The sequence below is a fragment of the Heptranchias perlo genome, chromosome X (genome assembly GCF_035084215.1).
Source record: "Heptranchias perlo isolate sHepPer1 chromosome X, sHepPer1.hap1, whole genome shotgun sequence".
Classification (NCBI taxonomy): Eukaryota; Metazoa; Chordata; class Chondrichthyes; order Hexanchiformes; family Hexanchidae; genus Heptranchias; species Heptranchias perlo.
This window is the reverse complement of record NC_090370.1, coordinates 3,775,674-3,795,714: the sequence shown is the minus strand read 5'-3', so window position 1 is coordinate 3,795,714 and position 20,041 is coordinate 3,775,674. Positions and strand designations below refer to the sequence as shown.

The 20,041-nt window shown below is 44.1% G+C and overlaps 1 protein-coding gene across 1 annotated transcript in view; it reads right to left on the bottom strand.

The window, feature by feature from the left end:
• Window positions 1–19,564, bottom strand: part of LOC137306886 (STE20/SPS1-related proline-alanine-rich protein kinase-like) — a 48,713-nt gene extending 29,149 nt beyond the window's left edge. The window contains exons 1-4 of the mRNA XM_067976275.1: window positions 19,492–19,564; window positions 7,425–7,497; window positions 6,029–6,129; window positions 222–334 (exon numbers count right to left, since the gene is read on the bottom strand). Of these exons, the coding sequence (XP_067832376.1) occupies window positions 222–334; window positions 6,029–6,129; window positions 7,425–7,497; window positions 19,492–19,564 (360 nt within the window). The remainder of the gene's footprint in view (window positions 1–221; window positions 335–6,028; window positions 6,130–7,424; window positions 7,498–19,491) is intronic.
• Window positions 19,565–20,041: the final 477 nt, after the last annotated feature.

Below are 20,041 nucleotides of genomic sequence, written 5' to 3'. Positions count from 1 at the left end.
GTCACTCTATAACCAGCCAGTAGGGGGAGTGCATGTGCAATCTAGACCCTCCTGATTTTCCCCACCTTCTCTTGGGTGTTTCCCCAGATCAGGCACTCGCTGAATCTCAAACGCGAAGCCATTCACTGGCACAATGTGCTACAGCACTAACCTTGATGATCCACAAAACTTTGCCAAAACAAACCCCCAGACGGGACTGGTACACCGAAGCCTCAACTCACCAGCAGCTCATCCATGCTCGTGTTGCATTTCTCCAGATTTATTCTCTTTATTGCCACCCGCTCCTTCTTGGGTTTGCAGAGAGCTGCTTGTACCAAGGCAGTGGCCCCACTGCCTGCAGCAGAAGAGAAGAGAAACTCACAAATAGCAATCACAAGGAAGAAAGCAAACAGCCCTTGACTTTTCAATGGAGCTTTCCAGATACAGTGAAGCTCTCTCCTAGTCAGTCTTGCGGTGGTCCTGATGGACACTTTTCTAACTCGGTCAAGTCTGAGTGATTCGCTTACTGTTAGGACAGACACTTGCTCAATGGTCTTTCCCCAGAGGTGGTCTTCAAGACAGGTTTCTAAGCATTTAACAATTACCAAATACCATCAATTGTAATCAGTTCACAGCAACCAAAGTCACACCAATAAAAATGTAAATCGGAGAGATCTCTCTCCTCCACACACACTCACGCACACACAAATATTTTTGGAACGGTTATGATCTTATAAGTACTAGGACACAGGTTTAAACCAGCAATTACCCACAAGCATTGATTTCCTGATTTCAGCCATGCCACCAGGGGGAGCTGCTGAGCCCAGGCCAGGCACTTTCCAATAGGGAAAAGAGATGAGTGGAGAGAGAATCACCCTGGGCTGCTCTCTCGCACACATGGTCCCACAGTTTTTATTAACAGGTTAAATGATTGTCCCTGTCGTAGCTTCATGCCAGGATGTGAGTTGCATGGGACCAACTCCCTCCTATGGGGAAGCATGCGGCCTCGACTTGGCTCTTCCCCACAGGGGTACATCTGAGGTCAGGGTAATCAAACTCATGCCTGACACTCTGTGGCACTACAGTCAGAGCACCATATTGCAACCCTTAATGAGTTTCGTTGACTCTGCATCTTCTTTTGATTATTTGTCAGCCATGGCTCAGTCAAAAGGTCGTGGGTTCAGGCCCCATTTCAAAGACTGGATCACATAATATAAGCTGACATTCCCAGTGCAGTACTGAGGGAACGCTGCACTGTCTAAGGTGCCGTCTTTTGGGTGATGTAAAAGATCCCATGGCACTAGAGCAGGGGAGTTCTCCCTGGCCAATATTTATCTGGTCACTTATCTCATTGCTGTTTGTGCATGCATTGGTTGCCATGTTTTCCTACATTGCAACAGTGACTCCACTTTAAAAGCACTCCATTGGCTGTAAAGCGCTTTGGGACGTCCGGAGGTCATGAAAGGCACTGTATAAATACAAGTCTTTTCTATTTCTGCAAATATTACAGACCACGCATCCAAATTGATGCAGTAACCTCATCCAGTTATTGCTGGACTGTGAAAGTGCTGTATTCCTGTTAATTTGTTATTAGCAGGAGGTTTGCTGAAATTCTGCATGTCTACAACGTGAGGATGAGCTCCAACAGTGAACAGGGGTAGAAAGTAGAAATCTCGGCACAAGAGAAATCACTTTCACCAACATGAGCTACAAGCTACTGCTTAATCACATTTACATTACAACAGTGACTACACTTCAAAAGTACTTCATTGGCTGTAAAACGCTTTGGGACGTCTTACGGTCGTGAAAGGCGCTATATAAATGCAAGTCTTTTATTTCCTTACAATGAAAGGATGCATTTATGGGATTGTCAGCCATTTTGTCAACAGCTATGAAGCATTGAAATGCCTGGAAATGAATCATCCACCAAATAAATTACAAACCTTTTCTCCCCTCCTCCCCTACAGGTGCTGACCCCTCGTTGGGGTACAGTTTCACAGGCACTGGCCGCCCCCCTGGTACCTCACCCAACTGGGCCTAGACAGTGAGTGTCTACAGGCTGTCCCTCTATGGAAGGTATCAAAGCTAAGCCTGATCCTGTCCCCACCCAACATCCACACCCAAGTGTTTTCCAGCAGGAGTCACTGGATGGCGATCAGGAGCAGGAACCCCGGCTGATCTTTCCCACCTTCTAAGCCCAGGGGACGCAGATGATTGGATTGCCCTGAGTGCAACCCTGGCTATCCTCATCCAGCTCAGCACAGATCGCCAATTAAACCTGGGACTTTCCTGGTTTTCATGGCTGAGCTCCACATCGGGTGATTCACTGGGGGGAGCGGGGGGGTGCTGACAATTAAGATTTCAAAAATTAAAAGGGACCGCAAGAACCAATACAAGAGGAGGAGGGACTTCAAAAAAAAGAGGCCCACCACACACAAAAAAGAACCAAAAGGCTGCAATAAACCACCAAAGAAATGCTGAGCCATATCTTCCACCTTTTTGGCAGCGGAGACAAGAAATCAATGGAATGATCTGACTCTGGTAAGTAATGGTTTAATGTTCAGCATTAATGGACCATTAGTAAATGGAAGACACCATGGAATATGATGGCGGAGCATTTGTAAACACCAGTGTGATAGCACTGCTTAACAAGAACCATCTGATCCCCCCCTCAGCATTGCTCTGAGACACAATGGTAATGTTTATCTGTTAAGGTGGCAGTCTGTTCAATAAGGCTACAGCTCCAGCATTCCCCCTGTCTAAATAGGCACATCCCGAGGCTAGTGCTGAAGCAAGTTTCTCTAGATTGGCAGTGCTCGTTAATCTGCAGCTCCTGCCCTCGGGGTGGGACGAGCTTATCAAGGTCAGAAAAACCAGCAGGAAATGGTTGGCTTTCTTTTTTTAATACTTACTTTTAAGGTTGATTTACATCTTTAACACAGTGTGACACTTTGAGATGTGACACTTTGAGATGTGACATCTGCGGTGTGACAGGCACGTACTAGACTTTAAAGGGTCATTTTCCGACTTACACTCTGCGCATGAGGGACACATCAGAAATGTAAGCGCGCCATTAACTTAAGTGACAGGAAAATCATACCCCACGCACCGAATTTCCAATATCAGCTTCCAGCAGGTAAAGCTCCCATTGGAAGCACAAGGTCAGAAAATGATTCCTTTTCTATATCTGGACCATTGTTTAACTGGGCTTCACTCTGCTGCTTCACTCTTACAAACTCTGGACTAAACATTAAATACAAAACACAACCACCCTAAAAATAACAAGTTAATCATATGGAAATTTTGTGTAAAGAAAAGTCCCTCAGACATCATGAGAGCTCTGAAACATCCACACAGCACAAGAACCCGGCCTCGACTGTCAGTAAACTGACCCAATCACCACTCACTATAGTTTTCCTCCATAACAAAGTTTTTAGATACAAATACAACATTATAACAATTATAACATATAACAATACAAATATAACATTAGTTAGTCATTGTTTAAACAGAAAAGGACACCAGTCCCAGTGCGACGCAATATTTAAACAACTCACGGACAAACGGGTACAGTTCCCACCTCTGGACCCTCAAGTCTGAGTGCCAGAAACATGAGCGCACCTGGCAGTGACTGGCCTGGTCATCCATTGCCAGATCTGACATGACTATCCGTCTCCGCCAACTTCCAATGCTTCTGTCCCTCAACACACTCGATTCAAAACCATTGTTTCCATTTTACAAATCCTTCCAAGGCCTTGCTCCACGCTACATCCCCCAGCCTGTACCTTTTGATCCTCTGACCCTGGCCTTATGTGGACCCCACCCTGCACACACCCCACCATTAATGGCAGAACCTTTAGCCATCTCGGCCCCACTCTTGAGAATTCTCTCCCTACACCCCTCCACCTCTCTCTCTTCCTGCTTTTAAAATCCTCCTCAAAGCCTATCTTTTTGACTATGTTTTCAGTCACCTGTCCGTTTTTGTCCTTGCACCTTGGGACATTTTACGTTACAGATGCTATATAAATGCAAATTGTTGTTGACTGCACACATTATATTCATGCCCTTTCTGTGTTTGTGTTATGTAGTCAGCTTCACTTTTTTTACATGGGTTGTCACACCAGGCCTATATCCGATACTCTGAGGTTGTGCTTCTAACACACTGCACAGTGGATGGAACACGAGTATAATGTTCACTGTCCACTTTCGTCAGCATCACAAAGTTTTGTAAAAATAACTAATTCAATATCATCTGCAGCAGACGTTTTTAAAAAAAATCTCCTCAGCGAATGTCCATTCTAAGGTCATACATTGGCAATGCTTTAGATTCTGTAATGGAGCGATGCAGTGTGTAACTAGTTAGTAGCATGTCATATGAGTGAGTTGACAAGATGCTAATGAAGTAACTGAGAGAGAACTGGATAGAAGGCAGATGCTTACAAGGGTCATGGGTCATAGAATCAGAATGAACTGCTGTTGGTTTTGAACTGAAGAATAAAGAACAGCTTGATTCCTTACAAAGAGTGAAGTGTTTTGTTACACTTCACCGCACACGGTTCTTTCATATCTAGCTCTCCATCAGCATCGGTGCCTGAAAACACCACTGTCATGACAGAGGAGGAGGAAATCAATGGGAAGAACCTTCACCCATGGGCAAAACCACAGCCAAAATATCTGATCAGTGAGAGGACATCACACCTTTTCAAGGATCCTCCACAGGGCCACCTCAGGAAACGGTCAAGTCACTGGTCTGCGCATCTGAAACACATAAAGAGACACATTAGCCACAGTGCACAGCAGTTGTCCCCCCAACATCCTCTTTCAATACCTTGAGCCCCCAGGAGACAGGGAGTAGCCCCAAGAACTCAGGGCAATGACAATAAACTACTGCATGCACAGTAACATGACTGCCTTGCATCAGACGGTGCAAGTAAGGTTGCCTGAGCAAGTTAACTTGCCGGTGAATTTGCTCACCCTCACTAATGTACAGCCAGCAACCCTCCATCCACACAGTCACCATTCAGTGCTCCAGTGAGTTGTTTGAAGCCCAGTCTGGTGGGATTGTTGGGGGCGGCTTTGAATGCCAGTGGGCCTGATCTGCTACTTCCTTCCTGTGCAGAATTCCTCACCGGTGATGGAACCTGGCCAAACTCTTCAGACAATGCATTTACATTTTTTTTCTTCTTTTATATATAAATAAAGTCGTGACAATAACAGTAGATTTACTTCAGTTATTACAAATGAGAAATGTTATTCATTTACCTTTTAAATGATAACGATTTAATAAACCGTTATTTTGTTCATCACTCCTGACTCCATCGCCTGTTTTCCCTCTCGGTGCAGGAAGTCCATTCCCATTTTTAACAGTGATTGAAGCATGGTGTGAGGTGGCCTTGTATCCAACTCTTTCAGTTTCTGGAATGTTCCAGCGCTCCGCCCACTACAGCGGCAGGCTTTCCCTCATTGGCACGAAGACAAAAACAACAGTGAGTTCTTCTGCCAACGGCTCGGCTGTATCCATTCTCAATCCATTTGATCGCACTCGGCATCTGACTGGGGATTCTGCTCACCTGCCAGCTGAAGTCTCATCATTGCTGGGAGTGTGCAAGTCAGGTGGCAAACCAGTACAGTAGATACCTAGGCTTGCCCACAGAAGATGCTACCCTGCTCCTGAACCCCTTCACCTGGCTTTGAAGGGAGAGAGGGACACAAAATTCCTCCACCTGCCTCTTGTAGGAAGAGAGAACTATAAATCATTGACCTTGGTACTTACCTGTGAAGGTGGTCTCCTAGCAACATTCTAAGTCAACCCTCCAAGCTTCAGTGGCCTCTTGTCGCCATGTTACTGCTGGAATAATCAGCTGCCGACCACCTGGCAGTCCCGGTACACTCACTCCTTGGCAGCACAGACTACCCATCAGACATCAGATTAGCCCTGGAATTCCCCACTAGCCTCACTCAGGACCCCTACTATCAAGCAGACTCTAGCCCCCGATTATTGCGTAACCCTGGACTTCAACCTAACAATAGGCCCTGGGTCCTCAACCACCAACTAGGCTCTGAATTTCTTGGCTGTCAGGCAGTAACTGGTCTCTGACCACTACTCTCAAGCCTCTACTTATGGACTCCTTTAGCCGTGTATAGCTTTTCCTGCAGTTTGTAGAGCTTCTGTGTCCACTCGTAGACACATATTGGCTGCCACTCCAGACCCAAGCTTTTCCACCTCTCTGTCGCTACTTCCCAGTGCTGCTTTCTCCTTATTCATCTTCTGTTTTCTCCCTGCTCTCCCAATCTCTGCCACCCATAGTCTCATTTCTCCCCCACCCCATTTCTGCAACCTTCCTATCTCAGTCCCTCACCCCAATCAATGTTACTCTCCCGCTGATCTCCTCCCCTGCCCCCTGTCCCAGGCTTGAGAACCTCCTGGACTTGTGCAATACTCCTACCTAAGCACCATCCACCACACCCGCCATGCTACCTGCTGCTGGCATTCATCCATCACTGCCCTGTATTCTGGAATTCTCTCACTAATCCACTCCCCCTCGCTACAGTTCTCCCCACCTTCAAATGTCTCCTCAACCTTGCCTTCAGTCACCTCCCTAACTCCTCATGTATCTCCTGCTGTGTCTATTCCCCTCTTTAGTGAAGTGCCTTGGGAAGTTTCATTATATTAAAGTCATGCTGGCAAATGTTGAAAACATTTATCTGGTGGATCATGACTTCCTTAATGTATTTCTACTGAAGAGGGCTTGCTCTGTACCATTTAAGTTATGAATCCAATTGTACTTCACGTTTGCCGTTATGTCACATCTGGAAATTTCTATTGTCCATGCTTCATCTACCTATTCATAGAAAAGTTTCGAGAACATCAGTGACGCTCCACGTCACACTCCAGATGTTTTGCTTCAAAGTATCAAAAGAGAGAAAAAAGACCAGTCATTTCATGCTTTTTTTTCCCTGAGCTGGAGCTGGAAATGTACAAGCACCTGTAAACTGCCTTCAACAAAGAGCCATCAAGCTCTGGTTGACCTTGGGACCTATTTAGACCACTTCCCCACATGGAGTACCTCAACAGTGGTCTTAAAGGCACAAGTCAGGTTAGCAGCTGAACATCACAGCCATATTCCAGATTACAGACTACCCATGAGCAACGCCACAGGAGATCGGCGAGTATAATGTAAATATTATTTGCTTTCTACACATATCATTGGGTCACATCACAGTTAATCAAAATGTAATGCTATACTTTGCTATCTCACAATGTAGCATTGTATATTTAGATCTATATAATAGTTTTGAGACATGTCCATCATGCTTCAGGTGTCACACTGTCAGACATACAAGTTTCTGTGTCACATTTTTAAACTAAACCACAGAGAAACCTACAACAGAAATACCTTCTAATGACAAGAGTCACCCTTGAAAATGTATAATTACCTTTTTACCAGTGGTGGTGCTGCAGTGCCTCCACTGGTGGGAGGGTGTAATTACAGCGTGACATATTTACATAGGCAGTCACTATGCGAACATAGGAATTTATAATAGAAAAATGTTCAAGGAATGCATGCAGGTGTAAGATTTTGAATTTATTATATATAGAGCTACATCAAAACACAGATGTTAATTGCACGCCAAATCATCCATACCGAATTAGAGGGGATACTAAATACTGAACAGTAAACTATACACAGCTACCTCAAGGGAAGGTCCAAAATTGAATCAAATAATACAACTCAATGACTAACAATTTCATCCCCCATTCGGGAAATTATCGCTCCCTCTCCAATACTATGGCCTACAGTAACTGCTTTCACTTATGTATTTATATTTAATATTGCTGTGCACTGCCTGTATATTGATATTGTTGCACATTTTTAACTGGGAGCAATGCCACAGGACATCAGCTAGTAATTGCCATGGCATCCAAGTGCATTTTATGCCTCTGTTGACTTTCCTGGTAGATTATTCCAGGTTATCACTCTCTGAGAAAAGAACACAAGAAATTAAAGTCTGGAATGATGAAAGGCCATTCAGCTCATCGAGCCCACTCCATCCACAATCCCAGCATTTTTTTTATTCGTTCACGGGATGTGGGCATCGCTGGCGAGGCCAGTATTTATTGCCCATCCCTAATTGCCCCCGAGAAGGTGGTGGTGAGCCGCCTTCTTGAACCACTGCAGTCCGTGTGGTGAAGGTTCTCCCACAGTGCTGTTAGGAAGGGAGTTCCAGGATTTTGACCCAGCGACGATGAAGGAACGGCGATATATTTCCAAGTCGGGATGGTGTGTGACTTGGAGGGGAACGTGCGGGTGGTGGTGTTCCCAAGTGCATGGCTACTACCATCATGGATTCTCCCATCCCCTCAGATCTCTCTTCCTAATTCCCCATGTGAATCAAACAGATGAACTAACAAATCTATACTCCTCAAACCCGTTCTCAACTGATATTGATCCAGTATTTTTTAAATTATCAATCGATACAGAATTAACTCTTTTTCTGCTCACTCTACCTCTAAAAGGATAGATACATTAGCAAGTATTTAGAGAAGAGGGACCAGGATGGTTCCCGGCCTTTGGGGACGATGTTATGAAGAAAGACTCAGGCAACTGAACAGATTTTCTCTGGAGAAGATTAAGAGGAGGTGATACAGATCACCTTTAGAATAACGAAAGGTACAGACAAGATGGAAGTAAGAAGGCAAGTTTGCTTGGACAGTATTCAAAGACATAATTACATTAAAAATTGTTCCTGATATCTGTTTTAAGTTCCCTTTTCACTAACTCCCATTTCTATCCACTGGTCCTACTTAGCTTACTTTGAAGTAATATTTGGAGTTATCTCATCTATATCATTTAATATTTTATGTGCTTTGATGACAGCTCCTCCCACCCCTGCAACCTGCCTTATTTCTAGACTGTCAAGCTCGAGTTACTCTCATCTTTCCTCTTGGCTCATCCCCTTTACACTTGAGATCAGTCCTGTTGCTCTTCTCCGTATTTTCTCCATGTATATCATTTTTATGGCAACCAGACTAAACACAATGGCCTGGAATTTCCTCGTGCGTAAACTTCCGCTGGACTTACATCAGCAGAGCGGGAGCGGCTCCCAGGAAATTCCGGCCCAGTACTTCCACGGGGCTGAAGCTGCAGCTGACAGACAGTTTTCCATGATGGATTCTGTTGCTCACATTGAACACAGGTTTGTTTTCACGCTGCAGGTATTAGGATGCTAATTTATACTGTTCTTTAATACTGAGGAAGCTGAGACTGTGCTGTATCAAGGAGTGTTACGCAGGGGACAGAAACTGTGTGTAGCTTTACTATTTCCAAATCTTCTTCCTTTAATAAAATATCCAAGAGACTCCCTTATCCCCCCCCCACCATACCAGTAAACTCTGGATTCATCCTCTGTATCAGCATTAATTTTATCCGAGCTGAGATTTCAAACAGCATTCCACTTTGATTTTGTTTAAATATGGTGGTCACAGGGTAACTACAGCTGGGCTGGAAACTACCTGCCCTCCCTCCACCCAGAAGACCCCCTCATAAGATGAGCTCGAGTCGGCACTGTTAGCAGACAGGAACTCCACTGGGGCCGAGGGGTTGCCAACTCTGGTAGGACGTATTCAGGGAGGTTTCATCACATGACTTCCCCTCCCCACACTCCCGCCATTGGTCACCCGACATGTCCATCCTCGCAGCACCCCAGCCAATTGGAAAGCGAACAGACTCTTCGTTACCCGATTGGATGATTCTTGGCTGTCAGTCAAACAGCCTTTGTTCAAATCTCCAATAATTTTATAACTAATAAACGAAAGTGTTCAAAGAAAATGAAAAAAAAACACCTTTTTCTTCAATGCCCCTCTAATTTTTCTCCTGAGTTTGCTCGCAGCAGTGTCTGGGAGATTAATCTTGAATTCCTGGAGACTCCAGGACAATCCTGGGAGGGTTGGCAACTCTACAGGGCCTTGATGTGAGGGATTCAGGGGAGAAATCCAAGGGCTTATCACTCTGGGGCACCTTCATGACCTTCCTAGTGATTGTAAACAATTTTACAACACCAAGTTATAGTCCAACGATTTTATTTGAAATTTACAAGCTTTCAGAGGCTTCCTCCTTCCTCAGGTAAAATGTAAACATTTACCTGAGGAAGGAGGAGGCCTCCGAAAGCTTGTAAATTTCAAATAAAATCGTTGGACTATAACTTGGTGTTGTAAAATTGTTTACAATTGTCAACCCCAGTCCATCACCGGCATCTCCACATCATTCCTAGCGATTGGTAGCAGCCCTGGGAGGAGATTGCCTGCTGACTTTACAGTTGCAGTTGATGATATTGCCTGAACCCTGAGACTAGATTAGTAGCGATAAAAAGGAAAGCTGTGAATGCTGGAAACCCAAAGCAGATCTGAAAGAGAAAGATCGAGCGTGACAAAAATGAAGCATTTTATCAAAGATTTAACTTGGCATGCACTTCTTTAATTATCACAGTACATAAGGGGTTAAAAATCAACTTCACTCACAGAAGAATGTTCCAGCACATCTTTGATACAATTGTTGCTGAATCAGTGATTGTTGTCAGGCAGATGCCCAGGGGAGGAGCAGGCTGGCTAAACTTAACAACAGCTGCAAAAAATATATTGTTGTGTCACTGCTAATGTTCACTTCTTCTGTTTAATAAAATTGTTTGGCGGCTAAAGCCCAAGTCAGTCTAGTCTGGTGGAATGTGCAGCTATTCTGCCACCTTCTGAAGACGGGGGGTGGGCATGGAAGGAGGGTCAGGTAGCTGAAATAAACTGAAGAGGGTTCTCGGTTTATTCTCTGGGCACGCTACGGAATTACCTAGAAATCGGAGCAAAACACTCTGTTTGGGACATAGGGAACTCAGGCCATGAGAGCAATCTGAATCATGGAAGCCAAAAATATCTAGAGTAAAAAAAGTTCACAGCGGCTCATTAGATGCTGGAAGTGTGATGCCAGCCATATTGATAAAGGCAGAAAAAGAGGTGTCTAGGGTCCCCATCTTTGCAAATGCAAAGGAGCCTAATGCCTGTTTGAGACCCCCTTTGCAAAATTGGGCTGTCCTGAATGCAGCCAGCACCTGGCCTGCTGCATTCAGGAAAACCTGGTCTACAGGTGGCCTAACCAGCGATCCTTAAAGGGACCACTGGAGGCCACCAACAAATAGGTACGTTTTTTTAAAAATACTTACCTGAATTTTTTTTTAATTCGTTCACGGGATGTGGGCGTCGCTGGCAAGGCCGGCATTTATTGCCCATCCCTAATTGCCCCTTGCCCCCTTCGTGAACCGTTTGGAGAATTTGAGCAATTTCTAGAAGCCGTATATTATCCCCTGTAGACGCCCATACTACATTTCACAGCGATAAACAAAAGCCCTGCACTCCATGGTCAAATAACTTGACCGCACTCACTGCCTGGGCTCACATGAAAAAATGGCTACTTGTAGTGATGCCAACACCCATCCAGTGTGAGTCAGCTCCTTCAAGAGAGATGGGGAGCATTGTGTTTAAGGATCTCATTAATAATGTTGTAGAAACATTGTTCTAATAGAAGATAATTATAGACTACAGACAGACTCTTGTGACTCCCAGCAATTAGAATTGTGCCCCCTCCCCATAAGGCCTAATCATAGACCCTCTAACTGTTATTTGTTTTGTTCAGTCAGTTAGTGATGGGCTGTGAATAAAGAGGCTTCCTATCACTTTCACTTCATGTGGTCTTGTTTAGAATCTTGGGAACGCTGACAGCAGTTGTGAGGAGCTGCATAGTTACCATCAGTGATTGCTCGTAGTTGCTATGCTGTTCCTCACAGCTGTAATAAAGGGACCGCCAATCTCTTGGAATCTTTTTGTCTCTTCAAGGTTTTAAAAGATGAAATGCTCCTGTCATGAGTAATTGGTAAGTTCTTGACTATTGACTGAGATTGATTGCAGCTCACGGCCCCATCGATGTGAGGACGAGCTGGCTCTTCACAGAGGCTGGACAGGAAGATAGTCAGGTTCTTCCGAATCAAACGGGGAATCCCCACACATCATCCCACCCCTCCCAGGCCTCTGCTCAGCTCCACAGCAGAGCGGCTGAGATTAGAAATGCGGCAAGAGTGTGGGGTTCAAATCTGTGCCCCCTTGAGCTGGTGGGTTATATTCTCCCTTAACAAGCCAATTGTGCCATGTCTATAGTCACCGGAAGTGTGGAAAACATGATACTAATTCAATGATCGCTGAGCTAAAGACAAATTACACGTCAAATGCTCTCCACTGCCTCTCATGATCTGCATTAATCTCCGTCACTTCCACATGTCCCCTTCACTGAGTGTTTCCTCACACAAAAGCGACATTTTTGTCAGCGCTATATCTGACCCCAATACAGAACACATACAAGGCCGCTCCATGGTCCATGACCTCAAGACGACCCCTGTTCCTCAGCCAATATGAGCTAACCCCGCCTCCCTCAGAGAGCTGCACATGCTCACTGTGAGTGCCACAGAGCACAGTTGCCAGTATGAAGCTACATCACAACACGTGTAATATTAAAGCAGTCCGACTTCCCCCCAAAATTAAATTCCACATTTTGCATAATACTCACCAAAAATGGGCGAAAGTTTGTAAAATCAATATTCCACAAGTAGAGGGAGACAGAAAGTATTTCTTCTGTGAAGGACACATGGAAGTTACTCAAGTCCCCATCGTTCATAAGTTACGGGACCTTCACTCACTAAATATTTTCCAATCACAAAACTGAAAAAGATAAAGACTGCAAATCATGGAATAAGAACAGAAAGTACTGGAAATACACAGCGGGTCACCAGGCATCTGTGAAGAAGGGTTAATGCTTTAGGTGCTGACCCTTCCCCTCAAACATGAGCCTGTCTTTTTTTTTCAGGTGCTGTATATTTGCAGTATCTTCTGATTTTATTTTGCACATCTGGTAATCTCTGCCATCACCAGATCTCTTTTCAATAAACATCTCCTTCCATCCCTGGAAGCTTTTTTCCCCCACTTTGGTTTGGGGCTGAACAGAATTCAGCACGGTAACAGTTAAATTAATCAAATGACCCAGAGTCGGTGATTTCATTGGCAGAGGCTGTGAAGCAAAAGGTACACACAGTGTGTCTGTTAAATGTGGGGAGGGAGGAGACTGGTTGTAAATGTCTTCTAAATCAGCCCTGTGTGGGCCTGTCTGTCAAAGCACCTCTGGTCTCGGTGACTGAAGCAGAACAAAAAAGTATCCCAGTGACAGAAGAAAAGACTGGCTGTGATTTTATAATAAACAACATGAATGGACTCACTCCCAAGATATCGTGCTCCCATATCCTGATGAGACTTTTCTTTAGCTCACTCCTTTTCCCTGTATATTTCGGTATATTTTTCTGTACATTCACCAAAAAATTACAGAAACAATGAAACTGTTTCCAGATTTATTTCTCTGCATTTTCACTTGAGTGCGTGCAAGGTTTTACTATATGTACAAAATGGCCACTGTGTTTGCCAACATAACAGTTACTGCATTCATTCTATGTGAAGCACTTTGAGATATTTCTGAGAGACGTAACAGGGTGCTATATAAACGCAAATCTGTCTTTTTCTGTATTTATATAATTTACCATTTCCTCTCGCAAACACTGCTTCTCTCTTCTAAGCCCTTTTCCTGCTCCTTGCTCTTTTTCTGTTCTGTGTGTTTTCTCTCTTGTGGTCTCTGCTATGTTCCTCTGCTGTTTTCTGTTATTTTGTTCCCTTTTTACTACATTGGTGCAACTGGCAAACACTTCAAACTCCCTCTCTGTGACCAGGCCTCTGTCTCTCTCTCTCTCTCTCTCCAGTTCATCCTCAGTGACCAGGTCTCTGACTATATCCCTCTCAGTGACCAGGTCTCTGACTATATCCCTCTCAGTGACCAGGTCTCTGACTATATCCCTCTCAGTGACCAGGTCTCTGACTATATCCCTCTCATCCTCTCAGTGAACAGGTCTCTGACTATATCCCTCTCATCCTCTCAGTGAACAGGTCTCTGACTATATCCCTCTCATCCTCTCAGTGAACAGGTCTCTGACTATATCCCTCTCATCCTCTCAGTGAACAGGTCTCTGACTATATCCCTCTCAGTGACCAGGTCTCTGACTATATCCCTCTCAGTGACCAGGTCTCTGACTATATCCCTCTCAGTGACCAGGTCTCTGACTATATCCCTCTCATCCTCTCAGTGAACAGGTCTCTGACTATATCCCTCTCATCCTCTCAGTGACCAGGTCTCTGACTTCCTGCCTCCAACTAAAATTCCAGGTGTCTACATCAATTGGGAAAGGAATTATTTAAAAATCACATAAATATAGAAATTCTAAAGAGATTGGAAAATGATAGCAGGAGCTGGTTGAGTCCAATGGAAGATGCTATTGAAAAATCACAATGGACAAATACGTAGCAATAATAGAAGCAAGGCCATTTTCTTACTTGCAAACAAAGCTCGAGTGTAGAATGAGGGGGGAATGGAGAACAGCCCCAACCCCCCAATCCACCAATGTTTTCATTCTTACATCTGATCTGCTTTCACCCAGAGGAGGGATTCTCATCTCTGTTCAAACTTTGAAAGTTGTTAAAATTCAAATAAAATTCCAGTCCTTTTTAGTGCATTTTGGGAAATCACTATGGTCACTCTGTGCTCCATATTGGTACTATTTTTCTTCCAACAATATTGTGACTCCTAACAAAGTGTTAATATATTTTGTTTAACTACCAAAATGGAGTGGAAATTGGTTTATCGCTGCCATGGAGCAGTCATACTGACAAGCAGTACAAAGAGAAGCAGTGGCAGTGCTAGGGTTAAAAACCTGCAAAGTTCCTCACTGGTTAACTGCACAACATGGGGGTGTAAAGTTTGGGACTCTCAGCACAGGGTGTTTGTGAGTAAACTGCGAAGATTTGTCTGTCACTTTTACAAATTGATCAGGGGTTCTTCTTTAGATGAATCATTTTCATTTGTAATTTCATGTTAGCTTTTTATGAACTGTAGTGCACACAGATTCACACACAGACAGACTCACACGTTGACAGACTCACAGACACACATTGACAGGCAGACTCACAGACATCACACACTCAGATAGACATACACACACACATTCACACTCACACTCACAGAATTACATCGAATTTACAACACAAAAACAGGCCCTTAGACCCAACCAGTCCATGCTGGTGTTTATATCCTCCACACCAGCAGTCGTCCTAATCCCATTGCCCGCCAAATTCCAATACCCCTTTATTCCCCTTTCCTTCAACCACACAAAGGAGTAATGATGACACCATAAATCACAATAACGGAGCTTAAATGGCTTAAAATCGCCAAGTGAACAGCTGCATCATTGAGCTGGGGAGGGGAGAAATTAACTAGGGTTCCCACTCCTGATTACTGTCCCAATAACCCCTGCTGGAAAGTGTGTTTGTGTAGAAGTTGGGTGAGGGCAAGGTCAGGCCAGTCTGCGATGCCCCTGCAGTCAAATAATCTGCCGACACTCACTGTCTGGGCTCATGTATGAAGAGTGGCCACTTGGGTGAGGTACAAAAAGGCTGCCAGTGCCTCTGAAACTGTACCCCAGCATGAATCAACACTTCCAGGAGGGAAAAAGGGGAGATACTTGGAAGGAAAAAAACAATTAAACTTCTCTGCACGAGTTACCTACTAATACTGTACAGAGCATTACAAGACGTACAGTGCTAGTGTTCCAAAACTCTCCAGGCACTGCAAGCCCATAGAATCTACTAGCAGAAATGTTCAGCTAAATCACTTACTAATTTGGGGTGGATAGAATCAATTAATTTTACCGTAATAATGTTATGCAGTTTAAATAAAAACTGAATTTTGTTTTCTTATTTTCAAATGTATTTCTTTTTCAAATACATATCTGGCCCGTATAATAAAGATTTTCGTGATACCAACAGTCTGTCAGACGCCCTCCCAGCCCAACATACAAAATAAGAATGTAATTAATTTTATATTCTCGCTGAGAGACCTACATTCAGGACTCTGGCAAATCGACTTTTGAGCTAGTGGCTGTCCTAAGAGTTGTGGGTAAAGAGCCCAGGGTGACTCACCCTCCCTTTGTATGTCTGACGAGATAGTGATCACAGAAAGAATTAAAGGGGAGGTTAGAACATTTTCGATGCACAAAGGGTGGTTAGAATGTGGAACTCTCTGCCACAAACTGTTGTGGAGTCCATAAATACTTTAAAAGAGAATTGCTTGAAAAAGAGGACTATTAAAGAGTATGGGGAGTGAGCAGGAGAGTGGGATTAGACTAGGTGGCTCATGTGAGGAAAAACATCAGAACAGATTTAATAGGTTGAATGGCCTGTTTCTGTGCTGTATTATTCTATGGTGATCATTGCCTTTCCCATGGCATGGCAAAGATCTAGAACTTACCATGTTGGAATTATGGGCATGAACCCATGCCCTAACACCATATGGCACAAATGTGCTAAACCACCCAACACCTCACAGTTTGAATCTCTTGACTCACTTGCTAGTGACAGTATCCCAAAGTGATTTTAAACTTAAGAGATGTAGGGAGCTTGGTACATTGGTGCATAAGAAAACTGTACATTTCTAACTTCTCTTATTACTGGTAGAGTGCAATGTGCCTGAGGCCTTGTATATCTGTTTAACAAGCCAATTACAGATCAGTAACAGCAGTCCCTCCATACAACACAAAACCCACTTGTACTGAAGGAAAAGGATTAATTTCCACTTTTTATTTTGCTCCAATATGCATATAGTAAATGGCAGCCATTGTAAGTGCACTGACAATCTGAATAGCTGTCCTCTGGTACCTTAGTGTGTAAATGCAGCACACGATGTGGTACTGAACTATACACATTAGGAAGGTTCTGGCAATTGTCTGCTGTGCTGAGTTAACTGATCTCAGTTAGAATGACAGTAAGGCCCTACAATTTGCCTTAGTTTCCCTAGGCTAAGGGAGGGGGGAAACCAGCCAGGCTTCCCACTCCTGATCATTATCAGATCCTGCTGAAAGGCCCATTTTGTGGATGTTACATGAGGACAGTATTAGGCTTGGCTGTGATGCCCTTTACTGTTCAATAGCTTGCTGTAGCCCCCCCCCCCCCCCCGCCTCACTTGTCCAATGAGCAAAGATACATAATTCAGAAGTACCAGGATCGATTCTTGGCCTACGCCGAGTTAGCTGATCTCAGCCAGGGCAGAAAATGAGGTGCTATAATTGGCATCAGTGCCCTGGGCTAGAGAGAGGAAAATCAGCCCGTGCTCCCACTCCTGATTGGGATCCAGTGACTCCTGCTGGAAAATATGTATATGTGGACATTGGATGAGGACAGGATTAGGTTTAGTTGTGATTTCCCCCCCATGGTCAAACAGCCCTTCTAGACTCACAAATGAAAAGTTGAACAAGCTACTAGAGACTGCCCAGCACACATGGAACCAAACCCCAGCATGGGTCAGCACCTTCAAGAGACAAGTGGAGAAATAAAAAGAAAATTGGATCAGTATTGATTTTGATCCTTGGCCTACTAAGGATATGAGGCAGTATCCTGCACTCTGCAAAATCATGCTGACACAGTGCACCTTGAAGACAGGGCCGTTTGGGAGAGTGTCCAGGCAGATTTAGCTTCTATAAGAGCCAGGAGTAACCTGTTCCAAAACACAAACTCACTAGCTGCCATATTGGCTGCAGGAATCATTTCATGCAGATGCAGATGATGTATCTGCAACGGTATAAACTTCCACAATGTACTTTAGACAGAAGTTTACAAGTGTGTCAAGACAGACATAGTCAGCAATACAATGATGCCACCAACCAAATCACTACATATTCCTACAGTTTTAAGCCTGAGACAGCAACTCGGGTGGCACTTCACCTGACTTTTTACGCAACCTTTTCCCCTTTTCTCTGCTCTTAGCGCGCTGAGACTTCTGCTGGGATCCAGTTGCCCTCCGATACCGCACCCAAATGGCCGATATTCGTGTGAGCCTGGACAGTGAGTGTCAGCAGGCTATTCTGTTGTGGGGAGCACCATAGCCGTGCCCAATCCTGTCATCACCCAAAGGGGTCACTGCACAATTATCAGAAACCCTGTCGCTGAGGTCAGTTGTAGCTTCTCAAACTATCGCACACATGAGATCAGCCAACTCATCGCAAACCAGGTTTTGAAACTGGGACCTTCTGGTCTGTAAGGCCAACTGAGCTATCAGTGAAATTAACAGGGCCGCTGGAAGAAGTGTTCTACAGCTCTGTCCAGTTCTTTAATTCCAGACATTTGCTGTCAAAAATACACAGAAAATAACTAATGCAATAAAACGATACCTGAACACTGAGAAAGTGTGTCAGTACTGAGTTAAGTGAATACTTTTTTTTGGAAGGAAGAGGAAGTGATTAGATTACATGTTCTTCCATGCCTACAGATTAAATCCCAGTCACATTTTGTATCATGCCCTCCCATGCTGCGATCATGAAATCATAGAAATTATAGCACAGAAAGGAGACCATTCAGTCCATCAAGCCTGTGCTGCTGCTGGCTCCTCAACTGGAGTTGTCTACTCTAATCCCATTTCCTTGTTCTTTCCTCATATCATTTTATTTTCTCTCTTTCCAAATACTTATCTAATTCCCTTGCAAATATATCTGCCACAGTAGCCACTTGTGGTAAATAATTCCATGTTCTGACAACTCTCTATGTGAAAGAAAATTGTCTAACTTTCCTCTTCATTTTTTGGGTGATAATCCTGAGTCTGTGCCCCCTTGTTTACTGATTCATAAGCCAACAGAAACAATCTCTCGCAAAGTCTTTATGCCTTATACAACTATGCATCGAGTTAACCGCAGCTGTCCCCCAATACCAATAATAAAATAGTTTGTGATTTGTATAAACATTTTAATTATACTTGATATGGTGCCAGGCATCAGCTGACTTCACACACAAAAAATTCAAGTGTAAAAGCTTGTCACAGGGGATCCCATTTGACATCAAGAGCGAATGTCGCAGCTCTGCAAACATGTCAAAAGGGGGCTGACTGACAGTCTGGAAGCAGTCACTTTCAACATGTTTAACTTCTTTCATTCATTGCTACTGGACCCGGATCAACCCAGTCAGGGAGGGAGGGGGGGGGGGGAAACAGCAACGCAAAAAACATCCAAAGCTACACATCCTGACCCAAACACGCATTTATAATCTGAACATCAATTTGCAGCATGGACCTACCCAAGAAGCTGATAAATCACAACGAAAAGCCGTTTTCTTTCTTTTCCCCAATGTTAAGCAGCGCCAGTTAAAAAAAAAAGACGCAGTTCCCCTGCACCCAGTAACCAGTGCAGCCTGGGCACATGCACGGATTGACATCGCTCATTATTAATACACCGCACCACAGACTGAGATAGAAAGAAGAAAATATATATTACGGGGAGGGTTTGCGACGGTTACATTTATTTAGATGCGCCACCTTTAGTTAAAACGATTGGGAAGAGACTGACCGATGATCTCCTGCAGCTCGTAGGCATCTCTTGAATTTGGCCATTGGGACCCGGCTAGCAGCTCCTCCGCCATGACGCTGTGAGTCACAATGCGGCGAGAGTCGGAGCCCGACAGGCTGCTGAGGAGAGAGCGCTCAGCAACTTTATAGAGACTGAGCCACGGCCAGGGGACACACACACACACACACACACCCCCCCACCCCTCATAATACAGCAAGAGCAACAAGCACAGTCTAACTGACAGGATTGTTTTATATACATACATACTATATACTTATATACATACTATAATAAAGATGAGTTGCCTATCTATATAATTAAAAATTATTCATTTAATGCCTGGCCATAAAGTGGAGATGCCAGTCATGGACTGGGGTGGACAAATGTAAGGAATCTTACAACACCAGGTTATAGTCCAACAGGTTTATTTGAAAATCACAAGCTTTCGGAGGTAAGCTCCGAAAGCTTATGATTTTCAAATAAAACTGTTGGCCTATAACCTGGTGTTGTAAGATTCCTTACATTTGGCCATAAAGTGTCACAGATCTAA